The sequence below is a fragment of the Oppia nitens genome, unplaced genomic scaffold, assembly GCF_028296485.1.
Source record: "Oppia nitens isolate AA-2021 unplaced genomic scaffold, nextdenovo-longstitch-racon4-pilon3 scaffold1_pilon_pilon_pilon, whole genome shotgun sequence".
NCBI lineage: Eukaryota > Metazoa > Arthropoda > Arachnida > Sarcoptiformes > Oppiidae > Oppia > Oppia nitens.
The window spans coordinates 9,078,276-9,104,445 of NW_026533199.1; the positions used below are offsets into that span (position 1 = coordinate 9,078,276).

At 44.5% G+C, this 26,170-nt stretch overlaps 8 protein-coding genes across 13 annotated transcripts; 5 read left to right on the plus strand and 3 right to left on the minus strand.

The window, feature by feature from the left end:
* Positions 1-58: 58 nt before the first annotated feature.
* Positions 59-21,893, minus strand: LOC128952383 (bifunctional phosphoribosylaminoimidazole carboxylase/phosphoribosylaminoimidazole succinocarboxamide synthetase-like). The gene is made up of 4 exons (XM_054297776.1): positions 21,889-21,893; positions 1,500-1,532; positions 894-1,442; positions 59-843 (listed from the first exon to the last, which is right to left on the minus strand). Exons 2-4 carry the CDS (start codon positions 1,501-1,503, stop codon positions 92-94), a joined length of 1,305 nt encoding a protein of 434 aa, XP_054153751.1. The 5' UTR covers positions 1,504-1,532; positions 21,889-21,893; the 3' UTR covers positions 59-91.
* LOC128952384 (NADH dehydrogenase [ubiquinone] 1 alpha subcomplex subunit 9, mitochondrial-like) lies at positions 1,549-3,062 on the plus strand. The gene is made up of 3 exons (XM_054297777.1): positions 1,549-2,036; positions 2,098-2,793; positions 2,855-3,062. Exons 1-3 carry the CDS (start codon positions 1,725-1,727, stop codon positions 3,038-3,040), a joined length of 1,194 nt encoding a protein of 397 aa, XP_054153752.1. The 5' UTR covers positions 1,549-1,724; the 3' UTR covers positions 3,041-3,062.
* LOC128952382 (putative fatty acyl-CoA reductase CG5065) lies at positions 3,050-4,795 on the plus strand. The gene is made up of 3 exons (XM_054297775.1): positions 3,050-3,479; positions 3,529-4,536; positions 4,605-4,795. The coding sequence occupies exons 1-3, from the start codon at positions 3,115-3,117 to the stop codon at positions 4,720-4,722; spliced, it is 1,491 nt and encodes a 496-aa protein (XP_054153750.1). The 5' UTR covers positions 3,050-3,114; the 3' UTR covers positions 4,723-4,795.
* LOC128951205 (adenylate cyclase type 2-like) lies at positions 4,934-8,654 on the plus strand. Its single transcript, XM_054296455.1, has 12 exons — positions 4,934-4,993; positions 5,050-5,580; positions 5,630-6,037; positions 6,096-6,382; positions 6,437-6,569; positions 6,620-6,781; positions 6,863-7,080; positions 7,132-7,809; positions 7,855-7,934; positions 7,997-8,269; positions 8,325-8,388; positions 8,483-8,654. Exons 1-12 carry the CDS (start codon positions 4,991-4,993, stop codon positions 8,652-8,654), a joined length of 3,009 nt encoding a protein of 1,002 aa, XP_054152430.1. The 5' UTR covers positions 4,934-4,990.
* On the minus strand, positions 8,597-14,522 carry LOC128952371 (MAP kinase-activating death domain protein-like). 3 transcript variants are annotated; one of them, XM_054297760.1, is made up of 12 exons: positions 13,943-14,522; positions 13,680-13,877; positions 13,172-13,616; positions 12,149-12,977; positions 11,161-12,097; positions 10,443-11,109; positions 10,237-10,387; positions 9,917-10,186; positions 9,450-9,863; positions 9,290-9,396; positions 8,911-9,000; positions 8,597-8,858 (listed from the first exon to the last, which is right to left on the minus strand). In XM_054297760.1, the coding sequence occupies exons 1-12, from the start codon at positions 14,218-14,220 to the stop codon at positions 8,664-8,666; spliced, it is 4,581 nt and encodes a 1,526-aa protein (XP_054153735.1). In that variant the 5' UTR covers positions 14,221-14,522; the 3' UTR covers positions 8,597-8,663. The 3 variants fall into 3 exon arrangements, with proteins under 3 accessions (XP_054153735.1, XP_054153732.1, XP_054153734.1); XM_054297757.1 differs by having other exon boundaries at positions 13,172-13,877; XM_054297759.1 differs by having other exon boundaries at positions 8,618-8,858; positions 8,911-8,983; positions 13,172-13,877.
* On the plus strand, positions 14,709-16,027 carry LOC128952385 (eukaryotic translation initiation factor 3 subunit M-like). The gene is made up of 3 exons (XM_054297778.1): positions 14,709-14,814; positions 14,862-15,768; positions 15,828-16,027. Exons 1-3 carry the CDS (start codon positions 14,773-14,775, stop codon positions 16,025-16,027), a joined length of 1,149 nt encoding a protein of 382 aa, XP_054153753.1. The 5' UTR covers positions 14,709-14,772.
* On the minus strand, positions 15,794-16,905 carry LOC128952393 (alkylated DNA repair protein alkB homolog 8-like). Its single transcript, XM_054297788.1, has one exon. The coding sequence runs from the start codon at positions 16,772-16,774 to the stop codon at positions 16,031-16,033; it is 744 nt and encodes a 247-aa protein (XP_054153763.1). The 5' UTR covers positions 16,775-16,905; the 3' UTR covers positions 15,794-16,030.
* Positions 17,037-25,718, plus strand: LOC128952368 (acetyl-CoA carboxylase-like). 4 transcript variants are annotated; one of them, XM_054297753.1, is made up of 13 exons: positions 17,037-17,149; positions 17,309-17,354; positions 17,786-18,173; positions 18,225-19,341; positions 19,393-20,322; positions 20,370-20,678; positions 20,731-21,737; positions 21,792-22,422; positions 22,473-22,600; positions 22,720-23,866; positions 23,918-24,592; positions 24,659-25,197; positions 25,251-25,718. In XM_054297753.1, exons 2-13 carry the CDS (start codon positions 17,314-17,316, stop codon positions 25,575-25,577), a joined length of 7,239 nt encoding a protein of 2,412 aa, XP_054153728.1. In that variant the 5' UTR covers positions 17,037-17,149; positions 17,309-17,313; the 3' UTR covers positions 25,578-25,718. The 4 variants fall into 4 exon arrangements, with proteins under 4 accessions (XP_054153728.1, XP_054153729.1, XP_054153730.1 ...); XM_054297754.1 differs by lacking the exon at positions 17,037-17,149 and having other exon boundaries at positions 17,157-17,354; positions 22,473-22,609; positions 24,659-24,814; positions 24,866-25,197; positions 25,251-25,717; XM_054297755.1 differs by lacking the exon at positions 17,037-17,149 and having other exon boundaries at positions 17,157-17,354; positions 24,659-24,814; positions 24,866-25,197; positions 25,251-25,717.
* Positions 25,719-26,170: the final 452 nt, after the last annotated feature.

Sequence of the window (26,170 nt, forward strand, 5' to 3'; positions counted from 1 at the left end):
AAGCGATGCGCGTTTGGGTGGATGTCGTCACTTCCGGAGCATTGAATGCAAACTCGAGTTTTGAATAAAAGTTTTTATTTTAAAATAATTTTTAATCCATTTCTTCGATTGTTAAACGAATCGACAGTTTTTGAGCTCTAATTCGACTCCAAATCCACGGATTATCGACTCCGACCACTTGTGCCGAAGCCAGCGCCGCGTTCTCCGCTCCCAAAACAGTCGAACATCCGATTCCGGACGGCATTCGAACCGAAGACCACAAATCAAGTGCCAAAGAGTCGGCAGAAGCGGTCGGAGGACAACAGAAAACGGGAACAGTTGCCAAACCGGCGGTCACTGGACCTAATCCGTTGCTCATTCCTGCGACGGCTATAATAGCTCTCAAACGCGGCGATTGTTCTAATCTGTGGACAACTCTTATGGCTTTTTCGGTCGCTTTATGAGCCGAACAAACGTCTATTGAAACCTCTTTTATACCGAACTTCTCTTTCAAAGCAAAAACAATCTTTTCGGCAAAAGAGCGGTCACTAGACGATCCGAGCAAAATGGCCACTACGGGAGCAGACGACTGGTTGGAAGTGGGCAGAACGTCGGTGAAGATTCGGTGCGTTCTTTGGGCGACAATTTCGAATTTCCCGCGAATTTCTTCCAAAGCTTTTGAATCGATTTCTTCGACTTTAAGATTGCGATAAATCTGTTTATCCAACATTAATCTCTTCTCTCCCGACGGCCATAAACGCCACGAATCGTTGTCAATGACATCTGCGACGACAATGGATCCGTCGGCCAAAACTCCGAATTCGATTTTCATGTCGATTAGCGCGTGATCCGCAGTTTGCCAAACTATTAAGCAATCAATCATTCATTCATTCGTTCTTTCATTCAATAAAAACCTCTTTCTATGGCTTCGAAGACGACTCTTGTGGTCGACAACATTCTCTGGACGTGTTTCTCCTTTATAACCACATTTCCGATCTTCAGATTCGCCGAAACCAACGACTCTTCCGACCAAAACGGATCATGATTCGCGTCGTCTTTGAAGAATGTTTCCAATTTCGGCGGACAAAAGCGGAATCCTTCTTCGACATTCGGATGTCTTTTAAGAAAAGATCCGGTGGCCACTCTTCTGGCCACAAATTCGATTGGAACCATTTGGCATTTTCTGGCCACGAAAGCTCTTTGCCAATCGGGATGAGAATCTTTGTTGATTTGATCGACAAAATGAGTTGGAATTCCTATGGACTGAAGAAACCTGAAGAGCGCGCAATTGGTTTTCGTCGAGATCTCTGCCTTTCCTTTGAGTTCATGTGCTTTGAGTCCATCGCCGGCTGTTATTCTGTCTTTTGAAAGAACAAAAACCAGAGAATCATTGGTTTTTAGATTAAAGACTCGTTTAGTCTTTCCTTCGATAACTAAATCTCCGATTTCTTTAACAGAAATTTCTGGAAAAAAACATTCATTTATTCGTCAAAAAAGAAATACATTTTCTCTTTTCTCACCCATTGTTTCGATCGTGAAATCAAATCGTCGTTTGAATTGATTTTTGGGAAAAACAACTCTATTTATGGCATTTGAAGGACAATCTCGAGGACAACAAACATCTCATCAATGATTCAATGATTAGATATTAAGATTCAGATCAACCAATCACTGCTCCTCAACAACACATCTCACGAGACGTTCACTGGATTTACATTTCAAAAATCGCGCCAAACGTCTGACGCATGCGCTCTGTCTTCGCAATGAACTCTCGAGTCGTTGTTTTCGCCAAAAGACGTATTTCTGGTCTTCCGTCGGCCGCCGTCCCCGCCGTCTATCCCAATATCAATCGGAAACAATTGAAACGGGGAACTGGGGGTCGGTCGTCGTTCAATGGTCAGGTGGTCACAGTTTTCGGCGGCGGAGGATTTGTCGGGAAATACGTTTTGAATGAATTGGCAAAAACGGGAACTCAAGTCGTGATTCCCTTCAGAGGAGATTTCTTTGAAGTCCAGAGACTTAAGGTTATCGGCGATTTGGGACAGGTCCAGTTTCGGGTGAGTCTCGATGACCTCTTGACCTGATGACCTCTGACCTTGAGATTTGACTTTCGTTTAGAAATTCGATTTGAGAGACGAAGAGTCGGTTTTTGAATGTTTACGTCATTCAACAGCTGTTATTAATTTAATCGGAAAAGACATCGAAACCAATAACTTTTCGTTCGAAAAAGTTCACGCAATCGGCGCCCAAACCATCGCCCGATGTGTCCGCGAAGCTGGCATCCAACGATTTCTGCACGTCTCCACAGCCAACGCGAGTCCGCGTCCAACACCGCATCTTCTGAAGTCGGGATCGGGTTTTTTGCGTTCGAAATGGAAAGGAGAACAACTGGTCAGACAAGAGATGCCGTCGGCTATTATCGTTCGTCCGACAGATATTCACGGATTAGACGATAATTTCTGTCAATATTTCGCTCGATGGCAAAGAAGACAATACGGAAAAGTTCCGCTTTTTAGAGGAGGTTTTCATTCATATAAACAACCGGTTTTTGTTAAAGACGTCGCCCAAGCCGTCGTCCAGGCTCTTCAAGACCCGAACGCCCCCGCAAATACTTACGAACTTTTTGGTCCCCGAAGATACACTTTGCGCGCTCTGGTCGAGTATATCAATAGATGCATTCAAAAACCAGAAGAAGAAGGATTCCGAGTCACGAATCTTCGTTGGTCGCCATCTTTTATGGCCAGAGTTTATCTGTTTTCGGCTTTAAAAGGATTATTCAAATATCCGTCGATTTCTTTGGAACGATTAGAAAGGGTTTGAATTAAATCGAAATTCGGATTAAAATTGGATTAAAATTAAGGGTTTTTTGCTTTAGGAATGCGTTTCTGATGTTCGACAAGAAAACACTCTCGGATTCGAAGATTTGGGTATTTGTGCGGAACCTCTGGAAGACAAGTGGGAATACCATTTGATGCAATGGCGGCGACAGTCGTATTACGGCGAAGAAGTGTCAGAATTCGTCCAAACGGAACGTCCGCCACAACAACCTATTGTTCAATAAAATCGTAATTTATTTCTGAAAACCGGTTTCGAAAACCCTTTTCCCAAACATTTCCCAAACATTTGTCACAAAATATGACGTCTTTTCACGAGTTTTTCGGACAAAAGTCTGTTTTAATAACCGGCGCTTCGGGTTTCGTCGGAAAAGTTCTTTTGTTTCGACTTCTTCGCGAATGTCTTCAAATAAAAGCCATTTATATTCTTTTGCGACCAAAAGCCGGACAAACGGCGGAAAAGCGCGCAAATCTGTTGTTAAGTCTTTCGCTTTTCGATCCGATTCGTCGCCAATCTCTTTCACAATTGGATAAAGTTATTCCCGTTTGCGGTGACGTCACTCTCGACGACTTGGGATTAAACGCTTTGGACAAATCCATTCTTCAGCAGAACGTCAACATTGTCTTCCATTCGGCCGCAACCGTCCGTTTCGACGAACCTCTTCGGTTAGTATAAGATATTAATCGCGAAATTAATCCCAAGATTAATCCGCAGACGCGCTCTTCAGCTGAACCTTCAGTCGACAGAACGCGTTCTCCGTCTCTGTCTATCTCTCGTCAAACTCGACGCTTTCGTGCACGTGTCGACCGCGTACTGCACGCGCGACAAAAGCAATGTTTTGGAATCAGTGGAGGATTGGAAAAGTCAGAGCGCGAGACGTCTTCTCGACGCCGCGCAATGGATGGACGACTCGGCTCTGGACGCGATTGCCCGGCGTCTGGTCGGCGATCACTTTCCGTCCACTTATCACATCACGAAATGTCTTTCCGAACAGTTATTGGTCAGTGAAGGTCGCGGTCTTCCATTGGCTATAATCCGTCCTTCTATTATCGGAGCCGCACTTTCAGAGCCATCTAACGGTTGGACCGATAACTACAACGGATTGTCCGGTTTCTTTGTTGCCGCCGGAAAAGGCGTTCTCCGCACTCTTCACGCCCTTCCAGATGCCGTTTGTGACGTCATTCCCGTCGATTTGGTCGCAAACACGTGTATTTCGGCGGCCGTTTCAGTGGCCACTCGCCGCCGCGAACTCCCGCTTGTTGTGAACTGTACTTCTGGAACTCTGAATGCGGTGACATGGCGTCAGATCCGCGACTACTCGGAGACTTTGTTTTTCCGATTTCCGTCTCAAGAGCTGTTCCGTTCGCCTTCAGTTCATTTACACACTTCTCGAGTCATTCATGGAATCCATTTGTTGGCCGAACACAAGATTCCGTCTTTTATTGTGGATCTTCTCTTCAGATCTTTCGGTTTGAAACCAATTCTCGGAAAAGTCTACGAAAAAGTCAATCGAAGTGTTTCTGCTCTCGAATTCTTTACAACAAATGAATGGCATTTTCGATGCGAAGAACTTCTTCGTCTCACTTCTGACCCCTCTTTCCCGATAGACGTCCGCGATATCAATTGGAAGTCCTATTTCTCGGATTACGTCTTAGGAGTTCGAAGACATTTATTGCGCGAATCAGACGACACTTTGCCGGACGCGCGACGACGCATTCAACGGTAAGACATGCGTTGGAATGCCGTCTAAAATCAATGCAATATTCGCTCACTTTTTCTCTCTATTATAGGCTTTACTTTTGGACTCAAATATCGAAAAGTTTTGTCGTTTTTTGCGTTTTTCTAAAAGTTGTTTCATTTTTACGACAAAAACGACAGAAATTGACGTCTCTTTTGCCTAAAGCGTAGATTTGGATTAGAAATCGGATTAAAACTCATTAAAAAACTTTTCCTTAAAGTAAATATTTATTCATTATTTTTGGGTCACATCTTCTGCTTCTTCTTCTGAAGGGTTGTCCAACTCGACCCAAACTCCTCCCTTTGTCCGCCTCTGTGTCGTCGCGTCGCCGCCAGAGCCGCCGCTCTTTATTTCTGCGTTTTTTGCGTTCAATAAATAGTATTTTCTGTCAAATGAATCATTCGTTTGAATCTCGCGTTCGAAACAACACTTTATTCAATGGTTTGAAAACTCTTTCAAAACTTTTTCATTCAAAATGTTTTTCCCTTTGATTACAGAAAACTCTTCCAAACCTTCAAACTCTGGTTTCTCTTGAATCTCACTATGAATTCGATGAACGCTTCCAACTCTTGCGTTCAGTCCTTCTCGTCGTTGCGCTCCACGCCTCCTCCTACGCCCTCTTCCGCCACCTCACTTCACCCCCACTTTCCCCTCTCGCCCTCTGTTTCCTCATTACAGCTCTGAGTCTTGTCTTTCTCTGTCTTTTACTCCAAACTCTGATTCCCGTTCGACTTCTTCGACAACTTTCTCGTTCTTCGCAAACATTTTTGTCTCTCTTGTTATGGACGGCATGTCTTGTCCTTCAAATGGTGGCCTCTGGTCTCGAGCCCGACCGACTACTCGACGACAGACATACCGTTCCTCCGTTTTGGTCGTTGTTTGCTCTTTTAGTCGCCCAAACAATGCTTCCTTTTCCCGTAAAAGTCACTCTTGCGCTTCAATTATGTGTTGTTTCCGCACAACTCGTCGTTTCGATTGTCGTTTTTGCGCGCATTTCTTCGGCTTCTTCGACGGCCGAAACGCAGTTCGTGAGTAAACCCTTTCCTCCCGACTTTTCTAATCTCTTTTGATCCGCAGCTGTTCTGCGACGCTCTTCTTCTGCTTCTTTTTCTATTGTCTTCTATATATCAACGCCATGTCTTCGAACGCGAAAGAAAACGCACTTTTTCCGGCGCTCAACACGTGATTGACGACAGAATTCGTTTGGAATTCGAACGGGAACGTCAGGAACAACTCCTGCTTTCCGTGATTCCCGCCTATATTGCAGCCGAAGTCCGGACTCGTATTCTCGAGAGAACCGCTGCTTCGCGTCAAGACTCGAGCCGTTCCTCACGTTTTCACGAACTCTACGTTCAAAGACATAACAATGTGTCTCTTCTTTACGCCGATATCGTCAACTTTACGCCACTTTCCGAACGTCTTTCGGCTTCAGAATTGGTCAGAACTCTCAACGATCTCTTCGGGCGTTTCGACCAATTGGCTCAGGTATTGTCAGGAATTCCATAAACACAACACTTGTAACTCTTCTAACACTTGTCTTCAGGAGAATCAATGTCTTCGAATCAAAATTCTCGGCGATTGTTATTATTGTGTTTCCGGTCTTCCCGTTTCCCGTCCAAATCACGCCATTAATTGTGTTCAAATGGGTCTTCAGATGATTGACGCCATCCGCGGTGTTCGTGACCGAACTCACGTCCCCGTAGACATGCGCATTGGTGTTCATTCGGGAAATGTCTTGTGCGGAGTCATTGGTCTTCATAAATGGCAATTCGATGTCTGGAGTGATGACGTCACTCTCGCCAATCACATGGAAGCGGGAGGAGTTCCCGGGTTTGTCTTTAACTCTATTAAATGGGTTAATCCGTTAATCCGTTGATCCCTCAGCCGCGTCCACATCACAGCCGCCACTCGCGACCTTCTGGACGACCGTTTTCTGGTCGAACCGACGGAAGGACAAACACGTGACGTATATTTAGCTCAACATCGAGTCAACACTTTTCTCATTATTTCTCCGAAAGTAAGAACTTTTGAAAAACTTTTCAAACTTTAATCCGAATTCGGAATCAGATCTGCGAAGAACCCATTCGATTGACTTCCGATCGACGGAAACGTTCGGTCTGTTCGTCGGCCGTTAAGCGAAGTGCCAAATGGACGGAATGCGGTCTTAATTCGGACGCGCCTTTTGCTGACGTCAGTGAACGCGTTATCGCAAGAAACGTCACTCAAACCGTAAGTACACTCTCAATACACCCTCAATACACCCTCCCAACCCCTCCCCTCCTCCACAACTAACTAACATTTCGTTCGAAGAGCATTGCTCTCATCGAAGCCTCACTTCTGCCTCCACGTGCTCTTTGTCCTCAACTTCATTCGCTTCAAGACATTCATCCGCTTTGTCTTCACTTCCGTTCTGCAATTCTTGAACGCGATTATCAATTACACCGTTTCTCTTCCTTCTCTCCGTCCGCCAACTCTTCGGCCGCCGTTTTCCTGGTGTTGGGCGCAATCCAACTCACTTTGGCCCCCACGTGAGCATAACCTTCAATAAACACAATAACCTCTCCCTCTGTCTCGCTTAGAAACTGGACTTCTTTGGCGTTGTTGTGTTCGACGGCTCTCGTTCTGCTGGTCGTCCTTTTGGTGCTCAACCTGCAACCCCCGTCCTCCTCCTCCTCCCCCTCGTCCACGCCCAGCCCCAGCCCCACCCCCCGCCACTCGATTCGAATCATTTGTTCGATTTTTCTCTCGACTTTTCTTTTGCTCGAAAATTCTCTTTCCATTGCTTTTCTCGACTGTGAGTCCACTCCCCGCTCTCTCAACCAATCACTGGTCGGCGATGGCTGGGAGGGCGGGGCGTGTGAGGCTCTTTTACGGCATTATTTTCTCGTTTCTCCGGCCGTCGTTTTGACCGCAGTTTCGCTCTTTTTCTTCATTGGATTTCTTTTGAAAACACTTCTAATGACTGTTTATCTGTTGGCTATTCTTCTGATTCTTTCGCGAACTCAACGTCTTCCTCCCGAAGCTCCGGAACTGTTGCTCTTTCTGTCGGCTCTCGTCCTGTGTTTCCTGTCCCGCGACCGCCGTCTGGAACGCGCTTCTCGGTCACACTTTTTATGGAGAGCTCGACTTCGTGTCGAACAACAGGAGGTGGAGACGACAGGAGGCGTAAATCGACTGCTTTTGGAAAACATTTTACCACAACACGTCGCGCAACACTTCCTCGGCGCTCTTCACGGCGACCAACTCTATGCCGAACGGTATATTAAATCTTTTAGAAGATGTCTCTCTAAATGTGTCTTTAGATACGCTTCTGTGGCCGTAATGTTCGCTTCGATTCCGAATTATAAAGAGTTTTACGACGAAAACGACGTCAATAAACAAGGTTTCAAACAATTTATTGATTTTATTCAAAGATATCAATGAATTCTAATCCGATTTTCAAAGGACTCGAATGTTTGCGTCTTTTAAATGAAATCATTTGTGATTTCGATTTAATTCTTTCAAAACCAAAGTTTTCCAAAATCGAAAAAATCAAAACAATTGGAAGCACTTATATGGCGGCCGCCGGTCTCCAACCTGGTCACGAATCGGCCGACGGCAATCAAGCCATGAATCGACGTTCAGTTGTGTCGTTAGTGGAACTGTCTTTGGCCTTAATGTCTGCTTTGGAACAAATAAATAGAGAATCGTTTCAACGCTTTAGACTTCGTGTCGGAAGTAGTCTTCTGTCTATTATTTGTGTTGTTTTCAATTCAAACGTTTTGTTTCGCAGTAAATCACGGACCGGTTATTGCAGGCGTTGTCGGCGCTCATAAACCTCAATACGACATTTGGGGGTAAGTTTTGAATGCAATTAACAGACAATTAACAGACAATTAACAGACAATTAACAGACAATTAACAGACAATTAACAGACAATTAATTATCAGAAACACTGTAAACGTCGCCTCGAGAATGGACTCAACCGGACAAATGGGATGCATTCACGTGACGCGCGACACTGCGATGGTTCTTCGCGAAGAAGGATACGCCTGTGAATCGCGCGGAGAAATTCATGTCAAAGGAAAAGGCATTTTAGAGACGTTTTTCGTTTCAAAATAAATCTCTATTTTATTGCTGTTTATCTGTTGCGAGAATTTTGTGGACTTTTTTCGGTTTTGTCGACATTTGTCGTCTGTTTTTGTCGTTTTCTTTGTTCTTCAAGTCCTGCGGCGATATAGGAAAAGACACAAAGAACGGCGTAACAGATCTGATCTGCCATTTGTGATCGATATCTTCGCTGAAGGATTTGTCGCGATTTTGGATCTGATTTGAGATTAGTTTTAAAGACTGAATGACTGATGGAATGAATACTTACTGAACTCTTCAAGGACGAATATTCCGCCTTTTTGTGTAAAACATTTGCGAATATTTTCAAGACGAACGAAGAACTGCGTAAACAAAGAGACTGTGAGAGAAGGGGGAGAAGGGTTGGCAGCGGTGGGCGGGCGGGCGGGCCGGCACTCGACTGAGAGATGGTCTCTAAGACTACTTTATTCGCTGCCAACAAATCTATTCTAAGAAATCGCAAATACCTCGAAGTCCTGTCAATTGAATGAATGGACAATCAATTGGACATGAATTGCGGCCAAAAGCAGAGCAAAAGAGAAGAGAGATAGAGATTAGTCGAGTGCTTGGAGGCCATCTCTCGAGTCCTGGGGAACGGAAAGCGGACACAGAGACGGACGGACAGATACCTTAGAGTTGGCGAACAACAGCCCCACGCCTTCCATACACACTTGCAGAAGACCTCCTTCACCGCTTCGCAAGTCTTGCACCGGAAACTCTCCTCCGAGTTCTGTTCCTAAGAATTATAAGAATTAGAACAATATTTTCCACATTCTATTCACAAAATACCAGGCAATGGACCCGTTCCTCTGGCCACCGCCCGTTCCATCGCTTCTTTTATCGCGTAATACAATTCCCGACATTTCCGCGTAAAATACTTGTGAAGTTGTGTTTGTCCGCCATTTCGACGCCATAAACACAAAACTCGGTTTTTCGGCGAATAAGTCATATTAACCAACCGTTCGAACCACCATCTCTCGACTATTGTCCCGTTTATCGATCGCAATATCAGACCGTCGTCTCTGACTTCGAGAAACATCATATCTCCCTGAGCATCGGTTCCCACGTGAACTGAAAACGTTTGTCTATGTAATTGACGCGAAGCCAAGGGTTTCAAATCGATGTCATTTCCACGCAATCTATCGATTTGGTCCAAAACTTCGTTTACTTCTTGCGAATAAACGAGTCCGACATGACATTTCCCTATTAATAGTCAATCAATCAATCAATGAATCAATGAATCAAAGAATACAAACCGAGAAGACGTCTTATTTTGCGACGAATTTCCGTTCTATTGATGTCAAGCATTAGCATAAAAGCCGTCAAATTGTAGAGAAAAGTCGCCAAAAGTCGGTCTTCTTCGTGTTCCAGTCTTTTGCGATCCATTTCACTCAAAGCCCGATATCTGTCCATCATTTCTTGTGGTCCTTGATCCATTCCCACGAGATCCCGTTCCTGAGAAACTGCATCGAGAAAGGCGTCTTCCCAGAACTGCATTTGATCCCAAAGACGTGATCTCTCTTTCCCTAGAAATCACTGGAATTTGAATCCCGTTTTTCTTGTCATAATTTCTTACCGATTATACTCTCGAAAAGGTATACTCTTGGTGCATCAGCTGGAACTCCTGTTGCGCCGATAAGAGCTCCGCCATGATATCTAAATCCCGTAGAAACCGAAGATTTCGAAGACCAGAGACTAGGAGTTCGAGTTCTTTGACAATGCATTCCCTAAAAACCCGATTCACTGAATATTCACTGAAATCCCGATTAAATCAATTCAAACCTCAATTTCCGAATCGGAAAACGTGTTTCGATTATTGCCGAGTCGCGAGCCGTACGCCGGATTCACTGTCAGAGACCCGGCTTCGGAAGCATTCTGAGCGGTCGGCGAAACTTCGTCCGATTGTTCCGAATCCAAACTCGTCTGCAAACGCGTCAACAGTTGCGAACGTTTTTCTTGAACCGCAGCAGAAATGGCCGCATCTGCACTCGGAGACAACACTACTGGCGGCGGCGAAGTCGCGCGGTGCAAGTTATCTGAAGAACCAAATGGAGACGAACCTTGAGAACAGGTCGCAGTCGTGGCCACCGATTCGTCGGTCGTCTGAGTCGTGTCACGTGCCCAGTAGTGGGTGTGAGCGATCTCGAGAATGGGAAGAGCGGACGCCATTCCTCCCAATCCTTGTTCGCAATAACTCTTCTCTAAACCGGAAATCAAGGCCGACAAGAGTTTGGCCATTCCCTTCCAAACAGGTCGCGACACCTGGACGTCTTCCACGTGATCGTCGGGACCGACTTTGCGCTCAAGAGTTTTGTTGACTCTCGAGACGACAAGAGCCCTGTAGTTCTCGTCTTCCATGAGTTTGCGAACACGTGACAACTTGAGCCAACCAACTCCTTCGCCGTCGAGAACAGTAGTTATGGTTTCTTTGAGAAACGCCTGGTTTTCGCTGAAAACAAATCACAATTAACTCAATTAACTGAATAAATCGGTTGAATACCTGTGCGATCCGGTCGACTTATCGGGAGGCGCCTCCTTCTTTTGATTTTGAGTCGAATGTCGAATAAGAGATGATTTTTCGACAAGATTTTTGCGTCCTTTTGGAAACGGACCGAACGGTTGAGCCGTTCGTTGGTTTTGTGTTTGTTTTGTCTGATTTCCGAACAATCCGGACAACATTCCGGCCGTTCGATCGGCTAAACCGTTAAAATCGGAAGACATGGAAGATATGAGCGAAGCAGAAGAAGACGACTCTTTGGCCACTTCTTCGCGTTTCCAAAACGCCGATTCCTTCATTGGTTCGCTAATTGCCGACAGATTCGCTAAGAATCGTTTCTTTCCGGCCGCGGCCGCCGGTTTTGCGACTTCTTTGGCGACGGCTTTGGCTTCTCTGGCCACTTCTTTGGCCTCCGAAGCGAATCTATCGATTAACGACTGTCCGATTGTTGAAACGGAATCTCTATGTTGTGATTGAGAACGAGAAAACACCGAAGAAATGGAAATTGCGCGCGAAAGCGTCGGAGTCGACGTTCCCGACGATCTGTCCACTGAAGTCGACGGAGACATCGGACGACCGGCAGCTTCCGACGCTTTCGGAGTTGACGAACGAGACGCAGTGTCCGAAGTGTCCGATTCGATGGGAGAACGACCGGAAGTCGACTGAGGAATGAGTTTCGGAGAAACGGGAGGAACGAGTCGTTCGTCGGGTTTGCAATCATATAAGTCTCGCGTTTGGAACGACTCGTCTTCGGCGGTCGACGCGACTGAAGATGCGTTCGAAGCCGTGCTTTGAGTCGGAGATGAAGACTCGGATCCGCGTTCGGACGTTCGGACGGGACTGTCTTCTTGCGTTTGTGTCAACTGAAGAGTGTCCGGAGGATGGAAAACGGAAGTGACGTCACCGATAGTCGGAACGCATGAAGACTCGCGAATCGCGTCTAAAATCGGAACAAAAGATAAGAGAATGGAATGGAAGACTTGGAACTGACTTAGAAAGGCAGCCGAATGACTGTTGGCGTCGTTGGCTTCGGTGTCGGCCATGAGTTCGGATAAAGACCCGTAAGATGAAGAAGTGGAGACATCGGAATCGCTTTCGTCGTCTTCCGAGTCGTCGGCCGTCGTCTCGAAGTCACCGAAAAGATCGGCGAAGTTTGCATTGTTGGAGACTTTGAAAGAAATGGCGTCCAATTGATGTCCAAACCATTTGTGTTTATCTCCGATAACTGTCGGATCGAAAACACCAGTTTGCACGCGAATAAAGGCCACGTTTGAAGGACACAACGACCACTCGGCCAAAAACTCGACGGCTTGAGTCCGGACAAAGCGGTGAACGAAAGCCGACGCTTTGGGTCGCGATTGCATGAAAGCGTTGACTTGAAAAGCGACGACTGGCCGCGGAAACAACCGAATTGTCCGCGAATATTCGCCGTAATTCTGAAGAATGTTCGACGAATTGAAGAAACGCACCATGGCAACTCGGGTGGCCACATCCACGCAGTCGATGTCATTTCCGTAAATCAAGGGGTTGAACTGGAGCGCCCCCTGTGCAGTGGGCGGAGGACGCGGTTCAGACACGCGCTCCAGACTCGGCACTTGCGGCGTCAAAGACATTGAGGCCAACGCCTGTTTCAAATGGTTTTTCAAGACTGTGGCCTCAGGTTCGGGAAGAGGAGGGATATCCTCGACAGCCGACGGTTTGACGATTTTATTTGCGTCCAAATCGACTAACCAGACGTCATCTGGTAATCGGAATCGGCGTTTGAACGCCAGAAACGAAGCCGGAACTCCTATTATGAACGGCGTCGGCGCCAACAACAACTAAACAGAAGAACAATCGGTTGGAATAGTCTTAACATTAAACTCTGATTTTGCGCTTTCACTGCAATACAGGAGTGAATGCAGAGAAAAACAACTTTCAGGAAAAGCTATTTTTAGAACTGTTGGTCCGGGGGTTGGGCTGTGGCTGGGGTTGGGACTAATCAGACAGACTGGACTGACTGGACTGTACTGACCTGTTCGGCTGAAGACATACAAGTGGGCAAAAGAGGAATAACGGGAAACATGTATTCCAAGGGATAAATCATTGTAACGAAAGCCATGACAGACATCGACAACGCGTTGTAATCACGAGATTGTAATAACAATTTGTGTTCCATTAGAATTACGGACAAAACTTTGAGACAAGTGTCCACTCCCAACAGTTCCAACGGCAAATGCAACGGAAAGTCCACCAATGAAAACCGCGTGTGATCCGGCAATGACATGACCAATGGAGGACGAACCTCGCGAGGACTCACTTCTAGTTCGAGACGTGTTTTGCCCGGAACGGGAACGGGAGCTGATAACAGACGAAGGCACCACAGCTCGACTTCACGAAAGTCTTGGATCACTTGAGACGGGAAAGTAGCCGAAGTCTCGGGACTGACGTGAGTCGTCAAAAGTGTCCAAATGAGATCTCTGCGGACGGAAACGGAAATCAATAAATCAATACTTAAAGAATCTTTAAGTCGTAAATCTTGCCTTTTGTGTCGTTTTTCGGGTTTGTTTTTGTGATGAACTGAAAAAACCATTTTTCTCAAGACATGAAGACATTCCCGAAAAGACGAGAAGAATGGATGATGACTTATTATACAAAAAGACACCAAAGATAGACATCTTTGCGTTCGATCCGATATCTGTCGCTCCACTGGTCGGTAAAAGTTTACACAAATCCCGTAACTAAAGTCCGCAAAACAGGAAAAGTGGTCACAACTAGGCTCTAGTGCCGCGAAGTCCGGACTTACCGCACGCGCGAAGTGTCCTTTTCGGTGAGCGCGAAGACGAAGGAATTGGTGTCTCTTTGAGATAATCTCCGATATGAAGACGTCACACAGCCTTCGGGCTGACAAAAGAAGACGACGTCCGGCGGCAGAGCAAAGTCCGAGTGGTCTTCGGGCGGATATCGACGCAACAGTTCCGGTAATTGCAGAGAATGGATGTCTGCACTCGTCTGACGACTTCCCACAACACATATATAGTCGAGAAGTCGTGGACTAAAATACTTCTTCACGCAATCGGACATCGGATCGTCGTTTCAGTCATTTCTTGCTTCTGATCCCGAATTCACTTCATTTTGAGTCAAAAATCGTTAAATCAATCGAAAGATCACATGATTTGCGACGAAAGCAATCGATTTTTTCCTAACATTTATTACAACTCATCTCAAGACACGTCAGTTCCGCTCTTTTTCCTACTTTTTTGTCGCTTTTGGTCTTATCTTTCATTTATTTTTACCGATCAGTCGTTTTCCGGTCGATCGGGAACTCAATTCCCGAAACAATTTCCGGTTTCTTAAAGCTTTTCGTTTGTTTCAAACTCAAGACGTTTTTGATGCAAAACATCTAAGAATTTTAATCAACACTTTCAGTACTTTTTTATTTTATTTATCCGTTGAGTTATAGTTACAAAAAGGTTACAAATATATCGCATAGAATATAATGTTTTTCGAAATTATTGATTTTCAATGAAATTTTGTTGAAAAAAATCCAAGCATTGAAACAGCGATTGTCTACAAGAGTTAGTAATCAATTGTACTGTTGATTAAATAGCTATCGTTGGATAACACGTGTCAAAGATGTCAATCCCGACTTTCATCGATATCACCGAAACGGAACAGGTTTTGACACCAATTGTCCCAAACATTGATCTAACATATGTTTTCAGTGCGAAGAACTGCGCGAATACTTGACGTCTTTGGGCGCAACTTTGGGTCAAAAGAGCGACACTTTTGTGTCTGAATTGAAGCAAATAATCGGCGTTTCGGACACTCTGTTGACTGAATCGGACAAAGACGCCGACACTGAGTCGGTTCTCAACTCAATTGTCTCTCTTTTGTTGACTTCAGTTCCGCAATCTTCACCCGAATGTTCGCTTCTTGTGAATCACTTTTGCGAACAACTATTGAAAGCAAATAACGCAAAGACTTCTTTGGTTTGTCTTCGAGTTCTGAAGAATCTGTTTTCGGGACTCATTGACGTCGATCTTCGGTTCCGTGTTTACGAGACTTTGGTTCGATTGGCGGCCATTTCTCTTCAGATTGGACTCGTTTTCGAAGACACTCTCAAACTGAAGGAATGGTTTCCCGTGAAGACTGTTGGAACCGAAAGATGGCAACGATTGCTACGACTTCTCCACGAAGTCCTCCTCAGTGCCAAACAGTCGGAAGCGGCGTCACGTGTTCTCATAGAGTTGTTGTCGACTTATACTGAAGACAACGCTTCTCAGGCTCGCGACGATGCGCACCGGTGTATTGTCTTCTTTCTGTCCGATCGAAACACTTTCCTAATGGACCACTTGTTGGCTCTAAAACCGGTCAAAATCCTCGAAGGAGAACCCATTCACGACTTACTGACCATTTTTGTGGCCGAAAAACTGTCCGCTTATATCAAGTTCTATAACGCGCGCAAAGACTTTGTCGACAGTTTGGGATTAAATCACGAGCAAAACCTGCAGAAAATGCGATTATTGACTTTCATGCAAATGGCCGAATCGCGCAAAGAAATCCCGTTCGACGCCATTCAACACGATCTTCAGCTAAATCCAGATCAGGTCGAGTCATTCGTCATCGACGGTCAGTCATTGTCTACAACTATAAGTCTTTTTATAACAATTTTTATTACTAATTCACAGTTCTTCGCACGAAATTGGTGCGCGCGAAAGTGGATCAAGTGAACCATCGTGTTCTTGTGTCTTCTACAATGCACCGAACCTTCGGAAGACCGCAATGGATTCAATTGCGCGAAACTTTGCATAAATGGGCCCAAAATTTGGCTAAAGTTCAGCACACGGTTCACGTGGCCACTTCTCGAGTGGATTCTGTCGGCGCGTAATTTCTATTGAATAAAACGAGTTTTTGTTAAAACGATTCCATGATTTCCCGATTCGTAAAACACTTCTTCCAATTCCGCGCTTTTGATTCCCGAAACCAGACCTTCGAGTTCTCCTTCGCGAAACACGTGATAGTATCGGAGATGCGTTTTGTTGGCAAACGGGACGAGAACTTCTTGGTCTGTGAAAGCGGTTCCTCCGACATGAAGACAAAGACCTGTTTTCGAGTGGATTTGCGGTTCTTTTTGCGACTCTTTTCGGATGTAATGACTTTGGGATCCGTTTTTGTTTTGTTCGAACGCCCAAACAGTTATCAAAGCTTTTCCTCCAATCGATAAACAGTCGATAATCTGTTGAATGGCTTTTCGACGTCTTTCTTCAGTCGACAAATGGTGAAGAACTGCTACACAAAGAATGGCATCGAATTGTGGTCTAAAAGAAGATAAATTCAAACAATCGGAAACAACTGATTCCAACTGTTTTTGCCGACAAATCTGAAGCAGACTTTGACTTCTATCACATCCAATGACTGCCAATTCGTTTGTCTTTCTGATTGTCATATATTTTCCATTTCCACAGCCGACGTCTAATAACAACGACCCGATTGACAACGAATCCACAAAACGCTCGACACGTGGCCATGGCTTGTATCGCGTGCGGGAAAAGTGGTCAGCGATGTTGTCGTAGACGTCGTGAACAAACTCGCGCTCCAATCGTAGAGACGACACATCAAGAGTTGATTCAGTCATCAAAACAAAATCACGTGCAGACTATCTCTCGACTATTACTCGACTGTTTGGTCCCTTTTAGTAGTTTGTGTGTAGTCTATTAGAATGTATGAAAAGAGGCCAAAACATGGACGCAATGGAGTGATGCTTGATTAGTGTCAATCAATTGTCAATCAGTTGTATTGAATGACTTGATGTTAGACTCCACCCACTGGTGATTGTTATCCAATGAGTGTTTGTGTATCGTATGAGACGTCAAGTCATACCATCTGTGATGACGTTTGACTGAATTTCATCACTGAATCACTTGTTTATGCATTGATTCTACGATTGTCTGACTTATTGTTGACATTGAGAAAGGCTTTAACAGTGATGTCTTCGGCGACCAATCACGAGGTGAGGGCTGAGTCTATGTCTGACTTTAATCACAGTTAAAGACAAACAATACTTGACTTCAAATAGTTTTCAGTTTTCAAACAATCGTTTAAAGCCTTCAAACAAATACTGCAATCATTTGTTTCTCTTTAATGACAAGTCTTTTCCGCTTAATTGCAGCCAAAATGTCCGCAAATTCTGACCAAACGCTCGAAGACAGCCAGAGGTGAGCATTAGTGTCCACTCTTGTCTTTGACCACTCATTTGTGTCCAAAAGAGACCAAAAGAGGTCACAGTTTTGACAGATTTTCACTTAAAAGTTGAGTTTTCCTCAAAAAATCCCAAAAGCGGTAAAAATGTGCAAAAAATCATTTTTTAGAGGAAGTGTTGATAAAAATGCCAAAACTGCGACTTTTGCGACCCCACAGCCGTCGGTCACTCGTAGGCCGACCTGTCTGTCCATTCAGGCGACTCTTCGAGTGTTTGTTTGTGTCAATTGTTGATCGCCTGAGGGCTCAAAACCAAAACCAGTTTTTGTCAACAATTTTCTCTATTTTCTCGGCTTTTAATACCTTTTTGTCGTCAAAACACCGGCTTTTTCACCAATTATATCGACTTTTGACCCGATTTTTAACTCTTTTCTTCTGCATTCTTCAGCTCAGAGACTGTGACTTCCGATAAACCGATTTTTACAATAAACACTTGTCCCGACTCTGCGGACGATCAGTTGGGAAACGAAGAAGACTACGAATCGACTCATAATTCGTTGACTATTGAGACGATGGATTCGAAGCGTTTCCATCGTCAGACGCGACAATTGCGACAATCAATGTCTGGAATTCATTTATCACTTCAAGATCGCGACCGACAGGATCTGACAATCGCGACTCCCGAAGAGTTCATTAAACGTTTTGGCGGAACAAAAGTCATAAATAAGATTCTGATTGCGAACAACGGAATCGCGGCCGTCAAATGCATGCGAAGTATCCGCCGATGGTGTTATGAAATCTTCCGCAACGAACGCGCCATTCGTTTCGTTGTTATGGTATGTTATGTCATTGCTGTTCCTCTGCTTCTTCTAACACGCCTTCAACAGGTCACTCCCGAGGATCTCAAGGCCAACGCCGAATATATCCGAATGGCCGACCATTACGTGCCGGTTGCCGGTGGAACCAATAACAACAATTACGCGAATGTCGAACTAATCGTCGATATCGCCAAACGAATGAAAGTCCAGGCCGTGTGGGCGGGGTGGGGCCACGCCTCCGAATACCCGAAATTACCGGAACTGTTGGGTAAAGCGGGAATTGCTTTCATGGGACCACCGCATCTCGCCATGTGGGCTCTGGGCGACAAAATCGCGTCTTCCATTGTGGCGCAAACGGCGAAAGTGCCGACTCTTCCGTGGTCAGGTTCGGGTTTGGTGTGCGCTGATTGGACGGACGGAAAGACATTCAAAATCGCTCCCGATCTCTACCGAAAGGGATGCGTTCATGACGTCAACGAAGGACTGACTGCCGCTCAACAAATCGGATTTCCGGTTATGATTAAGGCTTCGGAGGGCGGGGGCGGGAAGGGCATTCGGAAAAGCGAATGTGCGGACGATTTCCCGCAAATGTTTCGACAAGTTCAGTCGGAAGTTCCCGGATCTCCCATCTTCGTCATGAAACTGGCCAAATGTGCGCGACATCTTGAAGTCCAACTATTGGCCGATCAATACGGAAACGCGATTTCTTTGTTTGGAAGAGATTGTTCTATTCAAAGAAGACATCAGAAGATCATAGAAGAAGCCCCGTGTATTATAGCCGAAGAAGACACGTTTGCTCAGATGGAAGCCGCAGCCGTGCGTTTGGCCAAAATGGTGGGTTACGTGTCGACGGGAACCGTTGAGTATTTGTATGATCCGAACGAACAAAAGTTTTATTTTCTTGAACTGAATCCTCGGCTTCAAGTCGAACATCCGTGTACTGAAATGGTGTCCGATGTCAATCTGCCCGCCTGTCAACTCCAGATCGCAATGGGTTTACGTCTTAATCGCATCAAAGAAATCCGTCTTCTTTACGGCGAGAGTGCGTGGGGCGACACTAACATCGACTTCACTAAAGGAAGGGCTCAACCCTGGGGTCACGTGATTGCCGCTCGAATTACTTCTGAAAATCCGGACGAAGGGTTCAAACCGTCTTCTGGAACCGTTCAAGAGCTGAACTTTAGAAGTAATTTCAAAAAACTGTCAAAAAATTTCTAATAAACTCTTGCTTTTGAAGGCAGTAAAAACGTTTGGGGCTATTTTTCGGTGGGCGCCTCCGGAGGTCTTCACGAATTTGCCGATTCTCAGTTCGGACACTGTTTTTCGTGGGGAGAAGACAGAGAAGAAGCACGAGAAAGCCTTGTTCTGGCGCTTAAGGAACTGTCGATTAGAGGAGACTTTAGAACTACTGTCGAGTATTTGATTACTCTTTTGGAAACAGAAGACTTCCAGAAGAATGAGATCAACACGGGATGGTTGGATCAGTTGATTGCCGAGCGTGTTCAGTCGGGAAAGCCGAAGACGTCGTTGGCTCTGATCTGTGGTTGTATTCATGTTGTGGATTCGCAACAACAGTACAATTGGCAACATTTCCAATCGAGTCTTCAGAAAGGACAGATTCTTCCCGCAAATACTCTTTCAAACACTCAAAACGTCGAACTTATCTACGAAGGCGTCAAATATGTGGTCAATGTCACCAAATCCGGACAAAACTCTTACTTTCTCGTTATGAACAACACTAGCAAAGAGGTCGAAGTTCACCGAATGTCAGATTCGGGTCTTTTGCTTTCCGTCGATCATTCTTCTCATACCACTTATATGAAGGAAGAAGTGGACAGATATCGGGTTGTTATCGGCAATCAGACGTGTGTTTTCGACAAGGAGAACGATCCGACGATTTTGAGATCTCCTTCGACGGGAAAATTGTTGCAATTTCTGGTGGAAGACGGAACTCATGTCTATTCGGGTCAAGCGTATGCTGAGATCGAAGTCATGAAAATGGTTATGACTCTTACCACTCAAGAGTCCGGAATTGTAAATCATATCAAACGTGCCGGTGCTGTTCTCGAAGCCGGTTCAGTGCTGGCCCGTCTTGATCTGGACGACCCGACGCGTGTTCATCGAGCCGAACTCTTTACGAACGGTTTTGACGCCATTGAAGCCGAAAGTAAGCGATTATTGAATGAATAAAAACTGAATTAATGTTTGAAATAGAATTAGAAGAATCGGGAAATTCGTCGACCAATTCGTCGATAATTGACACGCATTTATCGCCGACTGAAGTCAAACTCAACGTTGGATTCAATGTCGCAAAAACACATTTGGATAACATTTTGGCCGGTTATGGTCTTCAGGACCCGTTTTTCGGCCAAAACATGAACTTTTTTGTCGAGCAGTTTATGGAATGTCTTCGCGATCCACGACTGCCTCTTCTGGAACTTCAGGACATTATATCGTCGACTTCGGGACGCATTCCGGCTCAAGTGGAGAAATCCATCCGCAAATTGATGAACAATTACTCGAGTAATGAATTGACTAAAAGTTGTCCCGAATTTCGCTAATTTCTAGTTTTCAGGTAATATAACTGCAATTTTGGCCGCTTTTCCGTCGCAACAAATCGCGGCTGTTATCGACTCTTACGCGGCTACTCTTCAGAAACGCGCCGATCGCGACGTGTTTTTCCTCAACACTCAGGGAATCGTTCAATTGGTTCAGAGATATCGAAACGGAATTCGCGGACGAATGAGATCTTGTGTTCAGGAATTGCTTCGGAATTACATTGAAGTCGAGCATCACTTCCAATTAGGACATTACGACAAATGTGTTTCGCAATTGAGAGAGAAGTATAAAGACGAAGGAATGGCAACTGTTGTCCAGAAAATCTTCTCTCATTTGTCGGTAAATAAGAAGAATCTATTGATAATCAAATTAATAGATCATTTATGTGGACACGAACCCGGAATTACTGACGAATTGTCGTCAATTCTCAACGCATTGACTGTTCTGAACAAAGCCGAAAATGCAAAAGTGGCTCTTCGGGCGCGTCAAGTGCTCATTTCCGCCCATCAGCCGCCTTTCGCTTTAAGACACAATCAAATGGAATCCATTTTCTTGTCTGCAATCGATATCTATTCTCACGAATTCGAACCCAATGTCTTAAACAAACTGATTCTCAGCGAAACCTCGATTTTCGATGTTCTTCATCAGTTCTTTTATCACATGAATGTCGTCGTCCGTCGTGCAGCTCTCGAAGTATACGTCCGTCGCGCTTACATTTCCTATGAAATGGTTTCTCTTCAACATCTTGTAATCGGAGGATCGGAACGACATTCCATCGAATCTTTGTACTCCAAGTCTTCGCCACCTGTTGCTCGAGACTCTTCTATTCCGTGCGCCGTTTACCACTTTATTCTTCCGTCTTCGCATCCGTCGATTGTGGCCAACACTGCGGCCAATAACACGACAACAAACAGTCCGTCGATTGCCGTGACCTCCGAGTGTTCGGAAGAGAACCAAATGGTTTCGTTTTCCAACTATAGAGTTGGATTAATCGCTGCTTTCAATACAATGGAAAACATGGAAGTTAGTCTAATATGACAACCAATCAAACAATTCCTTATCTTTTTCTCATTTCAGACGCATTTCGAAGAATTGATTGAAATCTTGCGTCAATCGGAGGAAGAGATCAATGTTGACAATCAATGGCAACAATCATTGGCCGGAGATGTCTCTGTTTCTCCTCCCAACAGACAAAGAAGTGGATCTCTTTTGGTGGCCCGCGAAAGAGCGCAATCCCTGTCTATTCAGGCACTTATTGAAGACGTGGAACCGATTTATATCATAAATATATGCATAAAAAGCGATGGAAGTGAAGACTCTGTTCTGACTAAACGTTTCCAACAGTTTTGTCATTCGCGAAGAGCAGATCTCGAGAAGCAGTCTATACGTAGAGTGACTTTTATTGTTTGCGATAAATATCGGTTTCCGCGGTATTTCACGTATCGTTATCGCAACGGATATATCGAAGACACTATTTATCGACATCTGGAACCGGCTCTTGCCTTTCAATTGGAAATCAATCGCTTGAGAAACTATGACTTGGAAGCCATTCCGACCGCTTCTCAGAAAATGCATTTATATCTGGGAAAAGCAAAAGTCATGGCTCCGGGACAACAAGTGTCTGATTTTCGATTCTTTGTTCGAACCATTATTCGTCACTCTGACCTCATCACTAAAGAGGCTTCTTATGAGTTCCTCCAAAACGAAGGTTTATTGACTTGTGTTTTGTTGTTTCTATTCTAAGACTTTGTTGTTTAGGCGAACGTTTGCTTTTGGAGGCAATGGACGAATTGGAAGTCGCTTTCACTCACTCTTTGGCGCCAAAGACTGATTGTAATCACATTTTTCTGAATTTTGTTCCTAAAGTGACGATGGATCCGACGAAGGTACCATATGTACGTTGTGTGCAATTGTAGTAAAACGTCTTTCAATTTCTGTTTCGGTGTCGGTTCGCATGCTTTTCGGTTCAATATTTTTTGTTGACTTTTTTCTATTTGAACGATAGATAGCGGAAAATGTCAGAAATATGGTTATGCGTTACGGACCAAGACTTTGGAAACTTCGGGTTTTGCAGGCAGAGATCCGAATGATTATTCGGTCGACGCCTACTTCCAAGTGCACGCCTTTCCGTCTTCTGTTGGCCAACGAGTCGGGCTATTATCTGGATATGCATCTCTACAAGGAAGTGCTTGATCCCGTGTCCGGCGCCATGAAGTTCGAGGCGTGGGCTGGCACGGGTAAACCCGGTCCTCTTCACGACTTGACAATTTCGACGCCTTATATGACAAAAGACTATTTGCAATTGAAGCGGTTCCAGGCGCAGAGCAACGGAACAACTTACATTTACGACTTTCCCGACATGTTTCAGGCGGCTCTGGTCAAACTGTGGGAAGACTATCTCGAATGCAGACCCGAACTAGAAATGCCGGCTCAAGTGATGCAATGTATGGAACTGGTCATTGACCCGACAAATCCGACCCGAATGATTGAAATGAAACGCGTCCACGGAGAAAACGATTGCGGAATGTGCGCCTGGAGAATGACACTCTTTACTCCCGAATATCCCGACGGACGCGATATTATTGTCATCGGAAACGACATCACGCATCTGTTGGGCGTTTTTGGTCCCAAAGAAGATCTGGTCTTCCAAAAGGCATCTGAAAGAGCTCGAGCTATGGGTGTTCCGCGAATCTATTTGTCGGCCAATTCGGGTGCGCGAATCGGTTTGGCCGAAGAGGTCAAAGGTCACTTTCAAGTCGCGTGGATCGACGAAACAAATCCCGACAAAGGCTTCAAATACTTATATTTAACTCCAGAACAATACAAACGCGTCGCCGATTCGGTAAAAGTCGAGCTTATTGTTGAAGACGAGGAAACGCGATACAGAATCACAGATATCATTGGTCAGGGAGAAGGACTGGGAGTTGAGAACCTCAAGTTTGCCGGAATGATCGCCGGAGAGTCGTCGCAGGCTTACAACGAGATTGTGACCATAACAATGGTCACGTGTCGTGCTATTGGAATCGGTTCTTATTTGGCGCGTCTTTCGCAACGAGTCATTCAAGTGGACAATTCGCATATTATTCTGACGGGTGCCGGTGCTCTCAACAAACTGCTCGGACGTGAAGTCTACACATCCAACAATCAATTGGGTTTGTCTTGTCTTTCATTGTCTTCAGTATAACATTGAAAACCATTTTTAGGCGGAATTCAAATCATGTTCGCCAACGGAGTGTCACACACCACTTCCCAAGACGATCTCGATGGCGTCACTACTATTCTTCGATGGCTGTCATACGTTCCCTCTCAACGATTCGCTCCTTTGCCGTGTATCGAGTCTTTGGATCCAATTGACCGCGAAGTTGTTTTTACGCCCACTTCTTCGCCATACGACCCGCGATGGATGTTGGCCGGAAGAGAGAATGCACAGGGAGTCTGGGAGGACGGGTTCTTTGACCGCGGATCGTGGCAGGAGATATTGAGTGGTTGGGCTCTGACAGTTGTGACGGGAAGAGCGCGTTTGGGCGGAATTCCGGTCGGAGTGATTGCCGTCGAGACAAGAACCATCGAATTGATAATTCCAGCTGATCCGGCCAATCTCGACTCAGAGGCCAAAGTGATGTCTCAGGCGGGACAGGTTTGGTTTCCCGATTCGGCTTATAAGACGGCTCAAGCGATTAAGGATTTTTCACGCGAAGATCTTCCGCTAATTATTTTCGCCAATTGGAGAGGATTTTCCGGCGGAATGAAAGACATGTACGATCAGGTCTTGAAATTCGGCGCTTATATTGTCGACGCTTTGCATGAATACAAACAACCGATTGTCGTTTACATTCCGCCGTTTGCCGAACTGCGAGGCGGCGCGTGGGCTGTTGTCGGTCTGTTTGTCTCATTTGGCTCTCAATTGGCTCTTTGTTTCTCAAGTCTTTTCATCTCATTTTCAGACACAACAATCAATCCTCGACATATGAATATGTTTGCCGATCCGGATGGACGTGGAGGAGTTCTGGAGCCCGAAGGAACGGTCGAAATTCGATTCCGACAAAAGGATTTGATTAAAACAATGCACAGATGTGACAATGGATGCAAAGATCTCTTAAGTAAACAAAAAGACAAACAATTAATCCGAGTTTTAATTATTGAGTCTTCAGTTAAGATCAATGAAAGCAATTCCGCGGACGAAAAGAAGCGACTGGAGGGACAACTGCAGGAAAGAGAGACGTCTTTGTTGGGAATGTACCATCAGGTGGCCCTCACCTTCGCCGATCTTCACGACACTCCGGCGCGAATGTATGAAAAGGGTTGTATCTGTGACGTCGTTCAGTGGACTAAATCACGACAATATTTCTATTGGCATTTGCGTCGCGCGCTTTACGAAGACAGAGTCATCGATGAGATTCAAGCAGTTGTTCAGAATAAGAATGAATTGGAGGTCAAGTCTATGATCCGTCGGTGGTTTAGTGAACACGTCGGACAACACAATGTAAGTCTTTTAGTCGATTAGGCGTTCAGTAATTGACAATTTTCTATTGACAGCAACATCTCTGGGATGACGACAATCGCTCAGTCGCTGAATGGTTGGCTTCTCAGTTGGAAAGCAATTCCTCAACAGTTTTAGAAAACATTCGATGCATTCAAAGAGATGCTCTGACGCGACAAATCGTCGGCTTTTATAACGACTATCCTTCCGCTACTTTAGACTCTTTAGTCCATTTGATTCAGTCGGGAATGAATCAACAACAAAGAGATGACCTCTTGGCCACTCTTGTGTCACTCGAATCTCAAACACCAAAAACAGACGCCACGGATAGCGCGGACAAGAGTTCCTGCGATGAACTGTCCGTTAAAGAGGAAAGTATTTAGAAATAAATGAATGCTTTATATACTTAGCAATCGTTATATATTTTTATATTTTGTTGAATTTTCTAATTTTAATAATACATTCCAAATCATATCAATAAATGTATTTTTTATTTATTTTTGATACACTTTCTGAACAAATTTCTTAATAAAATTACGCAAATCTCAAACTAATGTCTATTAATTCATCAAAAATACAATTAATTTTTCCAATAAAACACAATTTTGCTTATATTATAATTTTTATTGTAATCAAAATTAAATCCATTTATAATATTAATTAACACTAAAGTGTTTGTTTGACTTCAATAATGGACTCGATTTGCATTTGTCTGACATTTATTTCAAACTTTTCTCAAAATTACAAAAACCAATAAAATGTTTGAAAATATTCATGTTTTTCGTGTAAATTAAAAATCCATTTATTTGATAATATTCTCGTTTGTACTTAACTTTTAGTACACTTTTAGTACATTACTTACACTTATAATACGTATGTTTTGTAAACCAGTTTTGAATCATTGTTTTCAAACTTTTAATAATAAATTAATAAAACTTAAGAAATAATATAATTTATTACATAATTAAGAGAAATA

What these genes read in the sequence shown, in the direction of transcription:
- LOC128952384 (XM_054297777.1), top strand. Translation starts at nt 1,725, where the DNA reads ATGCGCTCTGTCTTCGCAATGAACTCTCGAGTCGTTGTTTTCGCCAAA. An exon ending in TGGGACAGGTCCAGTTTCGG is followed by an intron (nt 2,037 to 2,097) that starts GTGAGTCTCGAT and finishes ACTTTCGTTTAG; the next exon opens with AAATTCGATTTGAGAGACGA. An exon ending in CTTTGGAACGATTAGAAAGG is followed by an intron (nt 2,794 to 2,854) that starts GTTTGAATTAAA and finishes TTTTTGCTTTAG; the next exon opens with GAATGCGTTTCTGATGTTCG.
- LOC128951205 (XM_054296455.1), top strand. An exon ending in GTTTCGACCAATTGGCTCAG is followed by an intron (nt 6,038 to 6,095) that starts GTATTGTCAGGA and finishes ACTTGTCTTCAG; the next exon opens with GAGAATCAATGTCTTCGAAT. An exon ending in GAAGCGGGAGGAGTTCCCGG is followed by an intron (nt 6,383 to 6,436) that starts GTTTGTCTTTAA and finishes TTGATCCCTCAG; the next exon opens with CCGCGTCCACATCACAGCCG.
- LOC128952383 (XM_054297776.1), bottom strand. An exon ending in CTTCGAAGCCATAGAAAGAG is followed by an intron (nt 844 to 893) that starts GTTTTTATTGAA and finishes ATTGCTTAATAG; the next exon opens with TTTGGCAAACTGCGGATCAC.
- LOC128952393 (XM_054297788.1), bottom strand. Translation starts at nt 16,774, where the DNA reads ATGACTGAATCAACTCTTGATGTGTCGTCTCTACGATTGGAGCGCGAG.
- LOC128952385 (XM_054297778.1), top strand. Translation starts at nt 14,773, where the DNA reads ATGTCAATCCCGACTTTCATCGATATCACCGAAACGGAACAG. An exon ending in ATATCACCGAAACGGAACAG is followed by an intron (nt 14,815 to 14,861) that starts GTTTTGACACCA and finishes ATATGTTTTCAG; the next exon opens with TGCGAAGAACTGCGCGAATA. An exon ending in CGAGTCATTCGTCATCGACG is followed by an intron (nt 15,769 to 15,827) that starts GTCAGTCATTGT and finishes ACTAATTCACAG; the next exon opens with TTCTTCGCACGAAATTGGTG.
- LOC128952368 (XM_054297752.1), top strand. Translation starts at nt 17,281, where the DNA reads ATGACAAGTCTTTTCCGCTTAATTGCAGCCAAAATGTCCGCAAATTCT. An exon ending in CACATCCAACAATCAATTGG is followed by an intron (nt 23,867 to 23,917) that starts GTTTGTCTTGTC and finishes AACCATTTTTAG; the next exon opens with GCGGAATTCAAATCATGTTC. An exon ending in AACACGTCGGACAACACAAT is followed by an intron (nt 25,198 to 25,250) that starts GTAAGTCTTTTA and finishes TTCTATTGACAG; the next exon opens with CAACATCTCTGGGATGACGA.
- LOC128952382 (XM_054297775.1), top strand. Translation starts at nt 3,115, where the DNA reads ATGACGTCTTTTCACGAGTTTTTCGGACAAAAGTCTGTTTTAATAACC. An exon ending in CGTTTCGACGAACCTCTTCG is followed by an intron (nt 3,480 to 3,528) that starts GTTAGTATAAGA and finishes ATTAATCCGCAG; the next exon opens with ACGCGCTCTTCAGCTGAACC. An exon ending in GCGCGACGACGCATTCAACG is followed by an intron (nt 4,537 to 4,604) that starts GTAAGACATGCG and finishes TCTCTATTATAG; the next exon opens with GCTTTACTTTTGGACTCAAA.
- LOC128952371 (XM_054297757.1), bottom strand. Translation starts at nt 14,220, where the DNA reads ATGTCCGATTGCGTGAAGAAGTATTTTAGTCCACGACTTCTCGACTAT. An exon ending in AAGGACACTTCGCGCGTGCG is followed by an intron (nt 13,878 to 13,942) that starts GTAAGTCCGGAC and finishes TGCGGACTTTAG; the next exon opens with TTACGGGATTTGTGTAAACT. An exon ending in ATTCGTCCTTGAAGAGTTCA is followed by an intron (nt 8,859 to 8,910) that starts GTAAGTATTCAT and finishes ATCTCAAATCAG; the next exon opens with ATCCAAAATCGCGACAAATC.